At 38.8% G+C, this 21334-nt stretch overlaps 1 protein-coding gene across 1 annotated transcript; it reads left to right on the forward strand.

The window, feature by feature from the left end:
• Positions 1-1216: 1216 nt before the first annotated feature.
• On the forward strand, positions 1217-16013 carry LOC134848227 (serine/threonine-protein kinase ULK3-like). Its single transcript, XM_063865612.1, has 3 exons — positions 1217-1694; positions 8076-8487; positions 14902-16013. Exons 1-3 carry the CDS (start codon positions 1259-1261, stop codon positions 15899-15901), a joined length of 1848 nt encoding a protein of 615 aa, XP_063721682.1. The 5' UTR covers positions 1217-1258; the 3' UTR covers positions 15902-16013.
• The last annotated feature ends 5321 nt before the right edge of the window (positions 16014-21334 follow it).

A 21334-nucleotide genomic window follows, 5' to 3' on the forward strand; every position in this document is an offset into this window, starting at 1 on the left:
TCTTGTACTGAAGGGGGGCGAAGCTTCTAAAATTTAGTATGGTACCTGTATCTGTTGGTTTTTGATACCACCCACAGCTAATTTTCCTGCTTTTGTAAATACTAATTTGTAAATCCAAAAAAGTCAAAGTTCCGTTTGTGTTTTGTGTTTCTATTGTGAACTGTAAATTTGGATGTACTAAGTTTGCAGCCCGTAGCACTTTTTCAGGATCGCCCTTCACTGTTCTCACTATATCATCAACGTAACGGAGAAACAACTTAGCTTGTTGCCCTGACTTATTTTTCTCTCTTATTGCAATGCATTTTCTGCAGTACCAGACGGTTTCACTTATATTTCGATACTCATCATCTGATATATCACCGCATTTTACGTGATACCAGCTCAAACAGGATTCACATTCTACACCTTTTGACCTGTACGTGACTTCCTTATTGCACTCGGGACATATTCCGTGAAGATCTTTCTCGGGCAAAAACATTTCGGGAATATCCCTCGATAGTGCAGTTTCGTGCTGCTTCAGCCAGTGATTTGCTATAATAACGGCAAGAGATGCCCCCATTGCCAAACCATCTTTCTGAACGTACCATGTTTCATTGCACTTGAAATGGACTTGACTAACTGCCATGTTCAACAGTCTCTTCATGGTTTTCCTAGCAATTGATGGTGGTTCATCTTGCTCATACAGTTTTCTCAGAGCTATGTCTATCGCTTCTTTCAGTGGAACATTTGTGTACAAACTCTTCACATCTAGAGATATCAAGTTTTCATTGGGCTCAAGATTAGTGCTCTCTTAGATTTCTCTCGCATCTAGTGAGTTGGTTTCGATGTTTGCGCCCTCAATTTTCTCGAAAAGTTTTGCAGGAACCTTGTTCAAGTTATAATAAGAACTACCACGCAAGGAGAGGACCGGTCTTAATGGGGTATTCACTTTATGCACTTTCGCCAACCCATAAAGCCTGGCGGGCTGCCCCCCCCCCCCCCCCCACTTGCCTGGTAGCGAGATGGGGGTGTTTTAGGTAGCGTGTTTTAGATTTATCAGTTTGATTGATTTGATTCCCAACCATCTCGATTCTTCTCAAATTTCTTTCACGTTATATTTTCCGTTAAATTTCCCTAATTTGTGAAAATCCTAAGGGTCCTTTAATCAAGGACTAATGTAGAAATTTCGGTTGCTATAATAATTTCGGACTTTTTTTATCAAAGAGTATTAGTTGACATCAGTTTCAGTGACTTATGCAAGTTTCTCTTTCGAAGAAAAATGTTTCACCAGGTCCAGACTACCGCTCCATCTGGAACCGGTATAACATCAAAGAGACCTGCAACTGCCGGTCAAACTAAGGCTAATGGAACGCCTAAATTGGAACCATACTGCTTTGATAAAATCCTGGGGCGTGGCACATATGCTCACGTCTATAGCGCATCTTTGAAAGTAGACAAAACTCGAAAGGGGAGACTAGCTGCCACAAATTTTGCTATTAAATGCATTCCAAGATCTCAAGTGAGAAATAAAATTGCAGTTGATATATTGATCAATGAGATCGGCGTGTTAAAAAAGCTCAGGCATCCTCATATCGTTGAGATGATTTCGTTCGATTGGGATCTCAATTACATTTACATCGTCATGGAGTTTTGTCCTAACGGTGACTTTTCTCTTCTCCTGTCTAAAAACAGAGGAAAAGTCTCCGAAGAGCAAGGTTCGTAAGAATTCATGTGATTTTTTGTTCTCTTTAATTATCCCACTTTGGTTCCTAGTTACCCTTGCGATAAGCAAGGGTATTGCAACCGGGTACCAGACATTTTTCCCGTAAACGACTTTTTCCACAGCACTTGCCTGGGCTCATCTCTACTTTGTTTCATGCGTGCTTCACTATCTCGCTATGTATAAGCTTTTTCAACGTATTATTTTTGCTGGTTAACAAAAGAATTTTTTCACGTTTAAGCTATATCGTATATTGCATTGGTTAAGATTATTTTTCGATCTTGCAGTTTGATTTCAGTGTTTACTTCACCGAGTTTAAAATAAGCAACCCAATAGTGGGATGATGTCAGGTTGTCCAGGGGTTGCGAATTTGGCCTCCAATTACGAATGCCCAAATGCTTTTAGTGTGCGGGATACGACATTTTTTGTTTCAAGAAATTTTCAGAAACCTCAAATTACAAAATATTTTACAACATTTGAAATTCCCAACCCTGTATTTGGGTGCTGTCAGAATATATTCGAGGATTGCGAATCTTGCCTCCAAAAAGGACTGCTCAAATCCTTGTAGTTTTCGAGATATAACGTGTTGTATGATTAAAAATAAATAAAAAATAAATAAGTCTTAATTGAAATCAGTAAAGTACAACTGATTAACAAATACATTTACAAATTGTAGTTTCTCATGGAAAATCAAATAGAATCCGAAATTTCATTCCGGTCAAATGGTTTGTAGCAATATCGGTGATTTGTATGCCAAGTTATAGAACCGTACTAATAGCGCTTATAATCCGAGACCTCTCAGAGATTTGTCCCAATAAACATGATTGGCAAATACATTTACAAATTGTAGTTTCTCAAGAACCTGTCAGGTTAATGCCGCATATATTTTTCTTACATCAGATAATTGCCGACCGGGTTTCGCGCTCTCAATTTCGCTTCGCTATACCCTGATCGAGATGGAATTATACTTGAAAGAATATGGTTGTCATCTCTCGATATAATTCGTAAAGTTTTTCGTCCTCTTTCCTTACTAAGTCGTTGATTAAGACAAACCCATGAATAACGCCTGCATCAGCAGCCCTCCTCTGGACTCGGTCTATCTTCTCGAGCAAATATTGGGGTGCGCCCCCCATACTTGAATACCATACAATAGGATGGGCATAACAAGCTGATTGTAGAGAAGATTGAGTTCAGTTTTGGTGTATCCAAGGCTTCTCAGTTTAATCAGCAGAAAAAGCTGTGATGAGGCTTTTTTGGTTGCCTTTGTTATGTGAGGTTCAAAAGAGAGTTCATCGGTGAACGTGATGCCTAGAATTTTAAGTTAGTCGGTGATCTCAATGTCATGAACAGATTGAATAGTAACTGAGTGAGATCATTTGATCTGAATTTCTTTGGATTTCTCGTTGTTCAAGATAAGATTTTTGGATTCACACCATTCCATGATGTGACCGATGGCTTGATTTGCCGAGTCAACTCCATGTTTACCACCGATGCAGGGGGTGTTGTCATCCGCAAACTTTGCAGATGTCGCCAGGGTTCGAGTAACTTGACAGTCGTCATATGAAAGATTGAAACACGGGGGACCATCACAGTCCCCTGCGGTACACCACAATTGGTACTGCTCGTTGATGATCTGTGGTTTTCATAAACAACAAACTGTTTCCGGTACATCAAAAAAGAACGAATCAATATAGGGATTCACACTCGGGACAACTTTAGATAATTGTGAGATTATGAGATGGCGTGGCACTCTGTCAAAGGCTTTGCTAAGATCCAAAGAAAAGATTCGGATATAATCGCATCCCTGTTTCTCGAGAGACTTGCAGTCTTCCATTAATTGAATGAGCGCACAACTAGTCGAAGATTTGTTCCTGGAACCAAATTGGTTCTTATTCAGCCACAAATTGTATGAATTGGAAACAAATTGATCGTATACGAGTCTTTCAAAAATCCGAGCAAGTATCGCGGTAGCAGATATGGGCCGAAGCATGTTGCATTGAGTGATAACTTTCGACTTCGGAATGGGTACTACTTTAGATAACTTGAACACATCAGGAAATATTTGATATCGAATACAAAGGTTATAGAGATGATGTAACGGTTCAGCCAGATTGTGTGCATTTTCTCTGATAAACCAATCTGGGAGATCGTCATGCCCAGCCGCAGTGATCTTGACCCGCTTTAGATAATTATACACTTGATGTAGCTCTAGTTGAGAAAACTCTGATGAAGTACAATCTAGGAAAATAGGATCTTGATAGTTGGTAGCAGTGGATATACTGCAGAAGTACTTATTCATTTCTTCTGCTGAGAAAGGAATGCGTAATTCTTTTTTCTGTTTCGAGCAGACAAGGTGTTGACTTTTTTCCACCACGTAGCTGACCCTTTAGCTTTTTTGTCCGAAGCAATATTGCTAACAAGCAGGGCACTGATTTGCGAGGATACGAGATCGGCATCACGATGTTTGTGTCTTCTCATCAGCTGCTGTTTTTTCTTCAATAGGATTTTCACTAGTCGGCTCATGTAGGGTGGGTCTTTATTGAAAAGCTTAATGGTTGCTTCAGTCTTTTTTATCGATCGTGCATTCAGGAACATGAGTTTCAAACTGTTTACTTTTAGTTGCTGTACTATTCATTCAACACTTATCAATTCTGTTGCGGGCACGCCGTTATTTATCATTTCACGTCGCTTCTTCAGCGCTGATTTTTCTTTCAAAAGTTCATCAGCGGATAAATCGGGGCTAATGTACACTTTCTGGTGATACTATTTCAGTTTAGCTAATGATGCGAGGATGAGTCGTTTTTTCCATGTACTGTCGACAAATACTAAGAGTGGGCGGCTTTGTCTGTTTCCCTGAAGTTTGCCCAATCTTTTGATTTCTTTTATCTCGCAGGATACCCCAAAATGCGCAAAAATGTTTTCAGCAGCTTTCTTGTCGTTCTCCATTTGTTCAAGTGGCGAGTTTCCACTTTCTTCGAAAACCTCTAATCCGAATTGTCATTGGATCAGCTTGTCTTGATAATACTTGTGGCGCGCGTGGTGTATACCTTGATTCTGTTTGCAGTGTTGGATTGCTGTGTTTTACTCTTGCTACATCTTTATTGATGTTTTCAATTGATGATGCAATACTAGGAAGGACTTTAGTTTTTATTTCATCGATAAAATCTTGAAGCATAGCAATAGGCGTAGCCTGAGCAACCTTCAACTGTGAAACTATATCTTTGAAATTGCAAACTAGATTTTCTTTTTTCGTGGAACGCAGATATTTGTTATGTTCTTCATCTGTTGCTTCGAGTATCTGTGCTGTTGTTGGGTAGTAATTGCTATCAACTGGGTCTAATTTTTTGACATGGTGAGTTAGGTATAATTTTTGATAACCGATAAGAAAAAAATCTTCGGAAGAAGGTTGTACCGGATAAGATTTACTTTACTTTTAGTTGGTGTACTTAAATTTTTCTTTAATTTTTCTTTGATTTCGTTAATTTTTCAGAAAACTTAGATTTTAAAAAAATTCAAAAGAATGGAAATTCTCAACTTTGTGTTTGGGTACTTTGAGGATACTCTCAGGAGTTTTAAATTGCAAATCTTGCGTTCTTATGCGATTGCTCATATGCTCTCAGTTTCCGTGATGTGATTTTTGTTACGTCTTTTTTTAAATTGTTCAAAGAACTTAGATATAAAAAGTTCCTATCTTTTTAGTGAGGCCCTGTCAAGGTATTCTCAGGAATTGTGATTTTTGCCTCCAATTATGACTGCTCAAAATTTTGTAGTTTCCGAGATATGACTTTTTTATGGTTTTTTTTTTCAAAAAAAAAGTTTCAGGAAACTCAAATTAAATTTTTTTCTTCAAAATTTGAAATTCCCAACACTGTAGTAAGGTACTGTAAGAGTACTTTCAGGAGTTGCAAATCTTGTGTCCAAATGCGACTGCTCAATTGCTTTAATTTTACGAGATGTGACGTTTCTCAGATCATTTTAAAAAAATTTCAAAGAACTTAGTTGAAGGATGCATATTTTATTTCCAATATAAGCGGTTTTATGAGATGTTAAAAATGATGTTAAAAATTCGAAGCACCGGAGGTGCGTTTACACGCAAATTTATTCGAACTTCATAGCGTTCCTAGCCAATTTAGCCTGGAGGTAGCGAGTATGCCTGGGACTGCAAAGGTCCTGAGTTCGAGTCTGACCAGGAATAAATTGTCGGCCAATTATTTGATTTGTCTGCTTATCTGTTGTCGGTTTAGTTGTCACATCTTGAATTGTTTTTTTTTCTACGCTATTTTTAACGTTTTTGTAGTGTTTGTTTTACGCCTACATTCGTAATTTTACTTACTTTGACTTCATATTCCCTTTGTTTTTTTTTGTTTCGCTAAAAACTTCTTCGACCAAAGTTTTTTCGGCCAATTTTTAACCGGCCTGATGACCTAATTTTGGGACAGTTCAAGATTAACATAATTTCAGCAATCCCCTCGCACTTTTCAAGTTGGTTGTATGTTTAACAATCTGTTTGTTGAAATTTTTCGTTTTGGAAAATGTTTTCACATTTTGCAAACTTCTGATTTTCAAAAAATTATCATTTGAAACACCGCTTATTCCTTTGTGATCCTGCATACTCCCCTAGAGTCTGTTTTTATTTGACCCCTCTGTCTACAGCCTTCGAAAAAGTGTGGGGGAATATTTAAACCATATTTTTGATTTTTTTTCGTTTTCTCAAAAACTATCTGAAATATCAGTTTTTGGTTTAGTGGATAGAACTGTTTGAAAATTACCCCTGCACAAGTAACTAAGATCAGTTTTTTTGCACATTAATTTATGGCCCTCGGAATAGTCCAATTTTTGATATTTGACCGTATTGTGGAATCTTTTCGACTTTTCTCGAAAACTAACCTCTCAAATCTGATAATGTGAGTTCAATGAGATAACATTTAGTGGGAAGCTCCTCTGCATAAGCGGAAACTAACAGAAAATTTTACACAAGAAGTTATCGCCCTCTGACAAGTCAAATATTTGTTTTTTGACCGCTATTGTAAACTTTTGAATATTCTCGAAAACTGAACTCAAAAAGTTATGATTCTCGGAATTGTCAAATTTTTGATTTGTTGACCTTTTTTTACATTTCTCGCTAACTATCCTGCAAAATCTGCTTTTATAGTTTTAATTGGATGAAAAGGTTGTTGAAAGCCTACAATTCGAATTAGATATGTCCAGTTTGTCTAAAAAACAATTTATGGCCTTCAGAAAAGCGAAAGTTTTGAAACTTGGACAGTTTTTTTTGGAAACTTATTGACTTTAGGCGAAAACTACCGGGCGATTTCTCAAGTTGTGTTTCATCGAGAACCCCGGTGTTGGTTGTTTTCTCTGCTTAAGCGGCCATAACCTGCTTTTTGCAGAAAAAACGTTTTGTATTTAGAAAATTTTTTGAACGGTTTTTACAACTTTCGACGACTTTTACACAATCAAATCTGAGATGAAAAATTCCGTTAAAAGAACGGCTTACGATAATTGTTCTCCAGAAGCAGCGATTCCCTAATTTTTGGTAAGAGTAATGTTATATTCTTGGGAAAATTGATTATCTCTAATTTTCTTACTCTTCTCTCTTATTTTAGTAAAGAAACAACTAATGTTTTAGGCAAACTCCACTTTTTGAAATCACACTTTTCGTGAGGCATCATATAGAGAACTCATTCAGTATAAAACACGTACCAGTTATAAAAACAGTTTTAGCTGGGCCTGTAATAATTTTTTATCGAGACAGGAGAAATTTGGTCACCTAGGTGGTTGGCGCTTTTTGCGCCACCCTTCCATACGAGCGCGCGCGAGTTCCATCAGCCCATAGCAAGCATCCGTGACGTGAGCGTTTAACGTTATGATTTTCGAGTGTGCGAAGACAATCTCGCAAAGTTACCGCTATTTTTTCCTCCAAAGCTGATCCCGTGACAGCGACGTTCGAACACTAGACCTGTCGGTCCTGGGTGTAACTTACACCCAGGACCGACAGGTCTGGTGTTCTAACGTCGCTGTCCCGGGATCCGCTTTTTTGCAGGACACTGATCAAAGATAGTCGCTGATTATGTGCAAACAGCCAAGAACCTTGACTGGGCCCTCGCGCCTGCCCCTATTTTCTATTTTTTTCGACTGTTTTTTATGGTTGTATTGTATCGCAAGAGGTGCGAAGCTCCGCTTCACCTCTGTGTAATAAATATCCACCCCTGTGAAGAAATAACTTAATGGTTAAGCATAGTGACTTTTGTACCTATTAACGAATCTCCCACTTTTGCAAAAGGGGGGAGTTAATTAAATATCCGATTTTTAATCAGTTGGCTGAAAAATCCATTATTACATCGGTTTAATTTCTTTAACTATTTTCACGTTTCAGCGAAATACTACTTTCGCCAGCTCGCTGATGCTATGTGCTACCTCAACTCACAGGATGTAGCACATCTTGATCTTAAGCCCAAAAACTTGCTCTTGACGCATAAGAATCAACTCAAAGTGGCCGATTTTGGCTTCGCTTTGGTGCTCCGAGATGCAACAGAGGATGATAGTAAGTTTTCCCTTCGCGGCACGCCACTATACATGGCTCCTGAGATTGTGAAAAATGCAGCGACTAAAAGCAAGCCCAAGGAGCTCAAAAGGTCGATGTCTCACAGCAACCATACAGAAGTTCGTTCAACTCGGAGCAGGTCTAAAGGCAAAAACACGTCAAATATTTTTGATGCCAGATCAGATCTATGGAGCTGTGGAGTTATTTTATACGAGACATTACTAGGAACTTGTCCTATTATTGGGTGAGTTTAAGTAATTTCTTACGTCCTAGTTAGGGATTTCCCTAATCCGCTTTTTCTAATAAACAAGACATTTTCGCTCTACAATAACAAAAGTGCAAATTGTGCACACAGTAGATCGTCATTGTTGTTACCCTTGCGATAAGCAAGGGTGCAGTAACGGGGTATATACCTTTTTCCTGAAAATAACATTGTTCACAGGATCACTGAAATTGATGTTCAACTCCAAGTCTATAGTTTCGACAACTCAGACATTTTGAGCAAGTCTGCTTCTAAATCCCCTTTTTTAATGAAATTTTGTTTTCTATAAATAAAATTACCAAGTGCCATATCGCTTCATTTTCCCCTAATTCGATTGTGAAAGGTTTCGCTTTATGCTATACCCGCTTAATGGCCTCATATTGCGTCGTTTAAATTGAATATAATTAAACTCATTAAGACTCATTGAAAAAGACTTAAAATCAAACCTCTGCGAGCAAGCGATTCGGAGCCCGTGCTTTAAACACTGCCCCTATCATAAGACTCTGCGTACACTGTTCAATTCTGAACGATTTCCACTCAACGACAGATGTCGCAAGGAAAAGTTTCAAAACAATCAAGCTGAAGCTGATTCCAAAATCTGGGCCAGACAAGAAACATCCCTAGAAGCATCTGCGATATGTTTCATTTCATTTTTGGAAATGAAAAACGAAGAAATCCCTATTATCAGATTTAGAAAAAGGACTCAGCAATCAGTGAAAAAATGTTCCATACACATTACAAAACACAATTTACTATTAAATTAGAATCAGCTTCTTTGTTTAGTTGGATGAACAAAAATTCCAGTTTTATTGATTTCTTAGAGCTCCTGGAGCTTTTGAATTTTCCGTATAGCCCCGGAGATGAAAAAAATCGAGGCCAGCGCTTGAACAAGAACCTCCTCCAGAAGCATTTTCTCAATCCCTTTTTTTGTTCACTGATTCGCACCAAGCCTTGGTGTTGACTCATAAAAATTCAGCAGTTGAATTGGTAGAAACCATTGCAATATTTATATGTTAATTTAACCCATTTTAATTACACTGTTATTTTACAGAGGCGAAGCTGAGCTTCGTAGCACTTGCGATACAAATATGAATGACTAAGATTAAAATCAAATGGAGAAAATGAAAAAAAATAGTTTTTTTTTTCAATTAAAATTGCAACAAAAGCCAGAAATATCCGGAGCAAAACTGCTTGCACAATTAGAAACTCTACAAAGAGCTTGGACTCCTGGTGGTACCTTCGTTCATAAAAAATTGAAATTTTGCAGTGTTTCTTGCACACTTAGCCTGGTAGTAAAGAATACGCCTAGGACGGCATAGGTCCTTGTTCGAATCTGATCGGGAACAGTTTTTTTTTCAAAAGGCAAATATTTATGTTCAAAAAAATTTTGGTTTGTTATTTATCTGCTTATGTTTTGCCGGTCACATCTGAGAGTCGTTTTTTTTTTCAGCTGGAAGAAACTTTCACTGCAATTGCTTAAAGATTTTTAAGAATCCGGCCGAAATGAAGTTTGCTTTTCGCATTGGTTGTAATTTTACCAGCTCGATTTGTTAAAGTTTCATTTTCTTTTCTTTTTTTTTGTCTTTTTATAGGGTTAATAATTTTCAGCTTAATTAATATCATCTTTGTGGATTCTTATCACATCGCTACCGGGGAAAGTTTTTGTGTGCATGTGTGTTCTGAGGTGACAAGGGACCTAAGACTTTATGTTACCTTATTTTAGATATTTGTTGGTATAAAGCGTTTCCGCTCAGGTATTGTCGGCTTTGTTACGGCTTGGTAATTATAAATCATGATCCAATCAACCATCTGGCGTGGAGGTAAATCAATTGCTTGAGACGGTAAAGGCTTGCGGTTCGAGTCGGGCCGGGCGCTTTTTTATTGCAAAATCGAGTTTTTATTCTTTTTCGGACTATTGTCCGTCTGTTTTTTGTCGGCTTAGTTTCTGTAGCTCGATGGTTTAGCTTTTTTCCAATTTGCTGTAACCCTCATGCTTGAGACGACGAATCCCAGTTGAGACTTGTTTTTTTGCAAGTAGAAATTTTTGGCTAATTTAGATTATTGTATATATGCTTAATTCTGCAGAAAGGTCTTTTTTGAAAACTTGGCTTTGTTATAGCATTCCCAAGCTCTTTGTAGAGTTTCTAATTGTGCGAGCAGTTTTGCTCTGGATATTTTGGACTTTTGTTGCAATTTTAATTGAAAAAAAAACGATTTTTTTTCATTTTCTCCATTTGATTTTAATCTTAGTCATTCATATTTGTATCGCAAGTGATACGAAGCTCAGCTTCGCCTCTGTGTAATAACAGTGTAATTAAAATGGGTTAAATTAACATATAACTTTTGCAATGGTTTCTACCAATTCAACTTCTGAGTTTTTATGAGTCAACACCATGGCTTGGTGCGAATCAGTGAACAAAAAAAGGGATTGAGAAAATGCTTCTGGAGGAGGTTCTTGTTCAAGCGCTGGCCTCGATTTTTTTTTCATCTCCGGGGCTAGACGGAAAATTCAAAAGCTCCAGAAGCTCTAAGAAATAAAAAAAAAAGGAATTTTTTTTTCATCCAACTAAACAAAGAAGCTGATTCTAATTTAATACTGAATTGTGTGTTGTAATGTGTATGGAGCATTGTTTCACTGATTGTCTGAGTCCTTTTTCTAAATCTGATAATAGAGATTTCTTCGTTTTTCATTTTCAAAATTGAAATGAAAGATATCACAGATGCTTCTAGGGATGTTTCTTGTCTGGCCCAGATTTTGGAATCAGCTTCAGCTTGATTGTTTTGAAACTTTTCCTTGCGACATCTGTCGTTGAGTGGAAATCGTTCAGAATTGAACAGTGTACGCAGAGTCTTATGATAGGGGCAGTGGTTAAAGCACGGGCTCCGAATCGCTTGCTCGCAGAGGTTTGATTTTAAGTCTTTTTCAATACAAGAGTATTAATGAGTTTAATTATATTCAAATTAAACGACGAAATATGAGGCCATTAAGCGGGTATAGCATAAACCGAAACCTTAATATATATAAAATGATAACTGCCATAATTTCACTTGGCGTGGTTTTGTTTAAATTGAAGTTTTGTCTTCTCAAGTTTTGTCTGCTCAGTATATGCTTAATTACCCTTGCGATAAGCAAGGGTATTGCAATCGGGTACTAGACTTTTTTCCCCGTAAACAACTTTGTCCACAGGAGTCATTGAACTCCTGGTGGTACCTTCGTTCATAAAAAATTGAAAATTTTGCAGTGTTTCTTGCACACTTAGCCTGGTAGTAAAGAACACGCCTAGGACGGCATAGGTCATTGTTCGAATCTGACCGGGAACAGTTTTTTTTTCAAAAGGTAAATATTTATGTTCAAAAAAATTTTGGTATGTTATTTATCTGCTTATGTTTTGCCGGTCACATCTAAGAATCGTTTATTTCAGCTGTAAAAAACTTTCACTGCAAATGCTTAAAGATTTTTAAGAATCCGGCCGAAATGAAGTTTGCTTTTCGCATTGGTTGTAATCTTACCAGCTCGATTTGTTAAAGTGTCAATTTTTTTTCAATTTTTTTCGTCTTTTTTATCGGGTTAATAATTTTCAGCTCAATTAATATCATCTTTGTGGATTCTTATCACATCGTTTTGACGGAGGAAAGTTTTTGTGTGCGTGTGTGTTCTGAGGGGAAAAGGGACCTAAGACTTTTTGTTGCCTAATTTTAGATATTTGTTGGTATAAAGCGTTTCTGCTCAGGTATTGTCGGCTTTGTTACCGCCTGGTAATTATAAATCATGATCCAATCAACCATCCGGCGCATCTGGCGTGGAGGTAAATCAATTGCTTGAGACGGTAAAGGCTTGCGGTTCGAGTCCGGCCGGACCCTTTTTATTGCAAACTCGAGTTTTATTCTTTTTCGGATTTTTGTCCGTCTGTTTTTTGTCGGCTTAGTTTCTGTAGCTCGATGGTTTAGCTTTTTTCCAATTTGCTGTAACCCTCATGCTTGAGACGACGAATCCCAGTTGAGACCTGTTTTTTTGCAAGTAGAAATTTTTGGCTAATTTAGATTTTTGTATGTGCTTAATTCTGCAGAAAGGTGTTTTTTGAAAACTTGGCTTTGTTATAGCATTCCCAAGCTCTTTGTAGAGTTTCTAATTGTGCGAGCAGTTTTGCTCTGGATATTTTGGGCTTTTGTTGCAATTTTAATTGAAAAAAAAACGATTTTTTTTTTCATTTTCTCCATTTGATTTTAATCTTAGTCATTCATATTTGTATCGCAAGTGATACGAAGCTCAGCTTCGCCTCTGTGTAATAACAGTGTAATTAAAATGGGTTAAATTTACATATAACTATTGCAATGGTTTCTACCAATTCAACTTCTGAATTTTTTTGAGTCAACACCATGGCGCACCATGGCTTGGTGCGAATCAGTGAACAATATGGGATTGAGAAAATGCTTCTGGAGGAGGTTCTTGTTCAAGCGCTGGCCTCGATTTTTTTCATCTCCGGGGCTAGACGAAAAATTCAAAAGCTCCAGGAGCTCTAAGAAATCAAAAAAAAAGGAATTTTTGTTCATCCAACTAAACAAAGAAGCTGATTCTAATTTAATACTGAATTGTGTGTTGTAATGTGTATGGAACATTGTTTCACTGATTGTCTGAGTCCTTTTTCTAAATCTGATAATAGAGATTTCTTAGTTTTTCATTTTCAAAAATGAAATGAAAGATATCACAGATGCTTCTAGGGATGTTTCTTGTCTGGCCCAGATTTTGGAATCAGCTTCAGCATTGATTGTTTTGAAACTTTTCTTTGCGACATCTGTCGTTGAGTGGAAATCGTTCAGAATTGAACAGTGTACGCAGAGTCTTATGATAGGGGCAGTGGTTAAAGCACGGGCTCCGAATCGCTTGCTCGCAGAGGTTTGATTTTAAGTCTTTTTCAATGAGTTTTAATTGCTTGTTTTTGCGCACTGCATTTTTTTCTGATTTATTATCATTATATCCCTATTCAAAGCGTATACTTGAGTGTCACTGAAATTAGCCGAAATACTCCTGTTTTTTGTAATAATTTAGTTGTTTTTTCCTTTCAGAAAATTGTCTCTGCCTTTGCAATGATCAAGCGTTATCAAATCGGAATGTAGTCTTTTTATGGTCAATTAGGTATTAAAATCGATTGAATAATTTGATAGCTTCATTGATAATCTAATCAAATTTCTCTTTTTTTTCCCGGCAAATTTGGCTTAGAGATAACAACTACGCATGGGACGGCTAAGGGCCTTGGTTCGAATCCCGCCAGGACTTGTTTTATATAAAATAAACTGAAAATGTTCTGTCTCAAAAAAAGTATCAGTCTATAGTTTGTCTACTTATGTTTTGTCGACTTAGTTGCCACTTTTTTGTGCTGTAAGCAATTTTCATTGTAATTTCAACTATCTTTGATTTGTTTTTTTTTGAAGAAGAAAACACACGTCATTACGGTATAAAAGTCTATGCATCAATACAGTAAAGTGTAATAAAGATAATTTCAAGTTTTCAGATTAGCTGCTTGAATATTAATTAATTAAGTGAAATAAAAAATGATTAAAATGCCATGAATTTACTGCTGGAATAAAAACATCAAATTAAGACTTAGCAATATAAATAAATACACATATGTATACAAAGTTAAACCAATTCAACCTTAAAAACTTCGATAAAATGTACTGGTGATATATAAGATTTGTGTAAGACTTAATTAAACAATTAAACATTAGCTTGTGTTTAATTGACTTAATGAGTGACCAAATTTTGCGTCTTTTCGAAGGTATAAGAGATATTCTTATGCTTTCGTGTGTTGGAATGGCGTAATAGTCATGATTATCAGGACATTAAGCGAAAAGTGTTGCTGGACATGTTTTCCTCAAATTTATTATCGTGCGCGGCAGATTGTGGAATTTTTATAGATTTGTTTGAATAATGTTTTTTCTTTTTTTTAGTGTGGCTTCATTTCATTTTCTTTTTACTAGCTTGCAATGCTGTGTTTGTTTGGTATCGCAAGGGGTGCGAAGTGTTACGATGCCATTTTACTTTTGATTTCTTCATTTTCAGCTGAAATTCATTTTCAAAAAAGAAGCATATGATGCTCTCCCATTACAAAATTGGAAACGGCGCAAAAAAGGAATTTTAGTTTCTATAGTATTCATTTTGTAAGTTTCTTAGCAGTTTTCTAAAATTGTTTTCAAAAATAAGTGTCCTTCATCAATTGTTCTTGAAACTCAAAGAACAGTTAGAATATATATTTTTTTGAAGTTTAAAGTTGAAAATTTTTTCAAAAAAAGACTAGTTGGCCATTTTCTTTTCGGTATCCATGGGTTTATTTACACTTTCCTTCTGTGTCTTGGCTAGATTTGGTTTTCATATCTGCACCCCTTTTTTTGTTTCAGGACTACGTCACAAGCAGTTTTGGAGAAACTTATGCTTCTGAAAGATCCGATCACCATTCCAGCAAATAGCCAAAATAAATTCAGTTTTGAGTGCATTGATCTATTGACTAGACTTCTTCAAATCAACCCAGATGAACGTATCACATTTACGGAACTGCGAACCCATCCATTCACTGACCTTGAAAAATATCGGACCTGTTTTTCCATCAGAACTGAAGGCGAAAATTGTTTTGCCAATGCTAGTAATTTATCTAAAATTAGCGATTTGAGTGGTGCTATTACGCTGTACGCTGAGGGAGCTAGGTTACTAATGGAAGTGGTTCAATTGACAGACATTGAAGCTGAGAAAAATCAGCTGCGAAACGAAGTCAATTTTTATACTCAAAAAGCAGAAAGGTTAAAAAGTCGTTTGTCAGAAAAAGCTGAAAATAAAGCAAAAGTTGAAACTTCGCTGCCAAATAAAGCTGATGAAACTTCACAAATGGAGAACATCAATTTTGGTGCTGATATTGAACAGATTTTCTCCCGAGGTGAAGAAAAATTTGCCGAATTTCAGTCGGCCTTTCATGCCTTTGATGACATACTCCTGAAGCAGAGAGAAGCGCATAAAAGTTTCCTGTGTCCATTTTTAAGTAAAGGACATTTTGACCAGTGTAAAAATATCCTTTTGAAAGTAATCGAATTTTATCGCTTACGTTTGAAAGATTTCAATGAACATGACGCAGAATCCAAAAAACGGAGGCGGCTTTTAAGCGAAGAAATGATGCGGATAGTGAGCTTAGCCGAAAAAATAATGGAATTGAAATCAGAACGAAACCTTTCCGAAAGTTTCAATGCTAGTGGATCTCAAGTGATAGCAAAACCAGCAGTTGTACCATTGAATGGAAAATCAACTGACCCTCTTATTAGTTCGCCGGACGAATCAGTTTTCCCAGAAGCTGTGTACCCTGTTGACATTAAAGAAAATAATAATGATAATCGCAAATGCTCAATTCAATGAATGAAGTTGATACATTAGTATAGAATAGAAGAAGAATACATGCACGGATGCAGTACTTTCGAAGATCCTATGTATTAAGATTAAGTATATAGTTTTTAAAAGAGTAACGAACGTAGTGAGATCCTTATATAGGTTTTTTTTTGCTTTTTTTAGGATAAATTTGTGCACGTTCAATTTTGATTTTTCGAGGTTTGTCATAATTTTGTTTTCAAGTTCAGTTCATTTCCATTGTTAAAAGAATGGCAACGTTTACTATTGAACAGCAAAAGTAAAAAGGTCACCAAAAACAAGCTCGACTTCTAGTTTTGAAAGTGGATTTTAATGTTCAGATTTCCCAGCGAAATTAAAAACTAATCTTTTGATCCAGTTTTCTCAAATTGGGTTAATTTTATTAACAAAGAACTGATTGTAATTTAATTTTGAAATTCAGAAAGCTTTAGGAGCATATTATTTTCTATAAAATTCGTCAGTTTCCCGTTTCCTTGCGTGATTACTTTTTTCCAACTGTCATTTGGCTGTTATATTTCTTTCAAAAAAGTAGGAGAAAATGAAAAGTTTTGTGACATTGCAGTCCTTACAGCTTCGCCATTTGTTTTCACTCAAATAAATTTGACTTTGAGAAAATTAAAGTAAAGTGTTCAAAGCATCCTTTCGGATTGAATAATCAAGCATGGAATAGCACTAATTCTAGTTCATATTCATTAATTACAGGTCAAATAGCGACTGTACACGTACAAACGCTTCTTGTTCACGAAGTTTGTTTCTTTCTTGAGTAAAACACCCGCCGTTTCCGTTTCATAACTCAAGGTTTGGTGCTCGAGCTGATGCTACTTTTTTCTCCATTTTTCTTTTCTTGAATAAGGTTTTTGGTTTCGCATCGGCTTGTCCGTGCGCAAACTATCTAACTTTATTCATCTGTTCATTTTTTCTTCTTCAAGAAGGCTATCCTGCTCAAATTGTACATGTCGTCTTTAGGATTTCCGCACACGGTCTTGCGAAGCTATCCCTTTTACCGTGCTAAAGCAGGGGCACTAAGGCTCGGTATTAACGACAATCCCGAAAGGGTTTTGTTAGTAGTGAGTTGTCCTCTACTGTATTCTATTGCTCCCCCTTGGTCAGTGATGATCTTGCTCGCTATATCTCGCTTGAAGTCGCGTACAACGAATTCCTTTCTTTCAAATGAATTCAATATATATAAGTCTGAATACAAAGGGCCTACTAGTTCGGCCAGAGTATAATTTATTAATATACAACAGAATGGTTTGCGATCTGTACACGCTTAACAATTTCTTCTGCGTACTCGTTCAGTACACGCGTCGACTAAGCTCTCTGACTTTTGCTAGCTTCTACTCTAACTAATATTCCACAAGGCACTTCGACTTGCGTTCTTACTTCACTCGCTGTGAAACAATTAACTGATGAGTTCAGATAGCGGCCACAACTGGGACCTACTGAATCTTACGTTCGTTAACTCGTTCTCCCTTCAAAATACGCTCTCGAACCTCCACTTCTTATATCTAATTGCGCTCCGTTTTTGTTAAAGTCACGCCACTTCATATCAGTGTTGTCATCCCCTTAAGCACAACCGCCCCCTATGGTTTTCCTTTTTACCTACTCCCTCTGTCGAAGCTGACGGGTTCCAAGTCCGGGGTTTTTATCGATTTGTTCACGTTTCGTAAATACATCCTCCTGCGGTTGGTATCGTAAATCGGGTAAGTAACCGAAGTCGTATGATTCTTATCAGTTAAATCCCCCCTACGCTACTTACTTAAATACCAGCTGACTTCGGTATCAAATCCTGACCCAAGTAACAAAGTCGTACGATCCCAATAAACTAATCATAACCCGATTTTGAACCAAATTTTACTAATATTTTCCCTATCATGTTAGGATAAAATACACGGTCGGGGATAAGTTTTGCTTTTATACTCGGTAGTACCCCCATGACCCAATTTACCCTGGGCACATAATTCCGTGCATGTACAATCCCATAGCAATTAGCTACCTACAGGTATAAACCGTTTTCCATTTTCTTAATCCCAGCCAGAGTTAGAGGGGGAAATGTCCGGGTAAAAGTGCATTTTTCTTCGATTTTATTTCTACTACTTTATTTAGCTTTAAGTCCACTTTTCAATCTTTGTTTACCCTTAGCTAACAGCCATCCAAATAAGCTATTTAGACCTCATATTGAGAAATGAAATACCTAAACTTAAACCAAGGTAACGATACCCAAGCAGAAAATACGCTAAGTCGAAAATTTGCTAGAATTACCAATTCTACAGTCTTCCCTTCTAGTCTATTATTCTCCCGAATAATGTTAGGTTTTTCTCTCCCCCTTTTTTTACCATTAAATGCTGAATTACTGACTATATACAATCTATACTTTATTTAGGTGTAAGCTATAGTTAAATTTAAGTTTAAGCTATAAGTTTAATCAGTTCCTTCCTTTATAAATTCCTTGGTTATTAGCGAGAGTTTATAAACTGTCCTCTCCTAATTTTCGGCCCCCGAATTGGTTGAGGATTCGTCATATTCGTCTGACCAATTCCCCTCTCCCCATTGGGCCTGGAGCGCCCGATATTCCTCCTCCCCTATGGTATGTCTGATTTCGTCAAAGAGGTCCCTAATTTTGGGCCTATCACTGGGCCTCCTCCTCCCAGCCCTTGCTATGTCGGAGAGGGAAATTGAGTGGGTGCTTGCAGAGTCCTCATCACTCTCCCAACTGAGAAATCTCTCCCGCCCAGACTTCTCCGAAGGCGGTTGACCCTCGGTCGAGCAAGTGTCAGTTGCCGGGTCCCGGGCGGGCTCATGTACATGAAATTGGCCCGCAGTTGAGCAACTCTCCAGATCGGGTTCCCCCGGATTGAACTTCCAGAGAGCTGTGCTCACATCCGGCACCGTCTCTTCGACTCTAGGGTAGTGTCGGAAAGGCCGTGGGGCACCCTGCCCCCGCAGAAACAACCGGAACTCATGCCAGGAGGCAGTGTCTGCCAATAGGTGCAGGGAGGCACCACTCTTCAGTGAAAGAGTTATATACTCATCTTCTTCCTGGTAGTCTAGGATGGTGAAGAAGGCTCGGAGGATGAAGGATCTCCACACAATTGTCATTTTGGCGACTTTTTTTTCTTCTGTAATTTAGAGAATTTATTAAAATTCGACGGTTCCTTAACGACTGAATTTTGATAGTAACAATGCACGGTTTCAGCCTTCGTGGTTCTCTTTTTCCCTTATCTTCACCTGTTCAGATGTTTATCGAGGCGACACAACGGCCCGTCAATCAATCGGTTGCTTTTACTTAAGATTGTAATCTGTCATGTTCGTTGGTTAACCTGCAAGCCTGGCCTCGAAAGTCTTGTATGCTATGAATTAACCTGAGCTTGCGCTAAATTAACCTGATTAAGTCTTTAATGACCCTCAACCTCTTTAATGTCGCCTAACGCATCCTACTAAATTGTATCGTGTGATCGCAAACCTCTAGTCGGTCCCCGTCAAATAAAAGCACGTATGGTTATACCATGAATGAGGGGTCAGCTGAGCTGACTCGGGGACATGACTGCTATCAAGTTACTCCTCACGGTGTGATCCAACCTCATCCGTTTAGATAGATATGAATGTTTGAAACGAAGTAGTGATATCCATGAGGTGGGGTCACACCCTAGTATAGTAGCACCGAATACGATGAGCATTATATTGAGTTCATGAATATATAAAATGTTTTAGACTCACAACCGGTCGGACTGGTTCTCACCCTCCTGATCGCCTCATCCTCCCCTCCTCACAGAGTGGTGTCCATCAGCGCGCTTTTACCGATCCGGCGTCCACGTCCAGAAACCCCCTTCCACTTGCCTCGCACATAGTTAAAGCCTCGTCCCATCAGCGGTGTGGTCCTTGTAAGGTTCACTTCATCGAATGATGAGCTAGCGGGTACTCTGGGGGGTAGGTATGTCTGTCCAGAGAACGAATCACCTCTGGGGGGTCCCTGGGGATAACTGTTGGGTCTCTGTGATCCACCCTCATAGTTGGGGTCATATCTAGGTGGCGGCACCCCTCGATGTCGTCCTAGTGGCGCACAACAGTAGGAGTCCTCGAAGTCCGCGTCTCGTTGGCGACGCATATTAATTCCCAGTAAACGCACCCTCCTTGAAAAACAACGCCAGTACACGCAGCCTAATATTAAAAAGACTGCGACCTACAGCCAGATCACCAGTCCCAGTTGCACAGGTCCACTGCGCATCATCTGCCAATGAAAAGGGGTGTGTTTGCGTAAAATTTCATCAGCAAAGGGCTTGGCAATCTCCGATAGGGCTTCTTCGTCCACCGACCCCTCTGGCAACTTGATCAGATTGAGTAGGAGTGCTTCGACCATCTCACTCCTCGCCTGCTCTCGTAAGATCTCCGGTATCATGACTCCTGGAAGGTTCTTTTCAGCTTCCTCCAAAGTCGCAAACAAGGTCCGGATCAACGGGTGTTGTCTGATCGTCACCGTTAATCCAGTCTCGTACTGGCAGGTCCGTGGGTCTGGCACTAGAACCAAAGCACCGTCTGGCGTTTCGATCCTACCATCGCAACTGGGTCGTAGAAGGCAACTTCTGCAACCGGATATGGGTTCACCCCTCTCCTTAGCTCCTCTGCTGTAGTTGAAAAGCGTATAATCATCGTCCCGTGAAGTTGCCAAATAAGTTGAGTCGTCCAGGTACACAGCCGTGGGGATTTCTGGCAGAACAATCCGCGGCGACCCTTTTTTTCTCCTGTGCTCCGCGCTGCACAAATGAGGCGCCATTGTATCTTCTTCTCCACGTCTGTCCTCATGGTGGGCCACCAGAACCGTTGACGAATTCGAGCGAGGGTCTTCTCAACTGCAAAGTGTCCGCCGCTAATCTGCGAGGAGTGCAGCTGGTTGAGGATCTCCTTCCTCCCGGTTGCAGGAACAATCGTCTGCAATACCGGACGCAAGTCATCCCTTGGGAACCATTTTTTATAGAGCACCCACCCCCCCCCCCCCTCGGATACTTAGTTCGTTCCATCTAGACCAGTAAGCTAGGGCCTCGGGTCCGTACTGTATCGCTTGTTCTTTGGGAATGAGGTTTGTCCGCAGAGATGGCATATCGCCCGCGTCGCCTTCCAACTCCGCCCAATAGAACACCTGAGACATCGCGTCATCCTCTTTTTGCAGAGTCGATATTTCAGAGGGCGTCCGTTCCCAGGTAATCGTTTCTTCCTCGTCCTCTTCCTGGGTCTCGCTGATCATTGTGACAGTTTCGACTTGGTGCTGCTTTGCTTTCTGTAAGGCCAATTCGAGAGACATGGGCTCTGGGCAAGACCCGAATGCCTTCTCCTTCTCCCCTGGCATCCATTCGGGCCCTTCTTCTAGCATCCTGGAAAGGCCATCCGCGTTTCCATGTTTAGCCCCAGCTCTGTGGACTACATTGAAGT

Source organism: Symsagittifera roscoffensis, chromosome 6 (assembly GCF_963678635.1).
Source record: "Symsagittifera roscoffensis chromosome 6, txSymRosc1.1, whole genome shotgun sequence".
Classification (NCBI taxonomy): Eukaryota; Metazoa; Xenacoelomorpha; order Acoela; family Convolutidae; genus Symsagittifera; species Symsagittifera roscoffensis.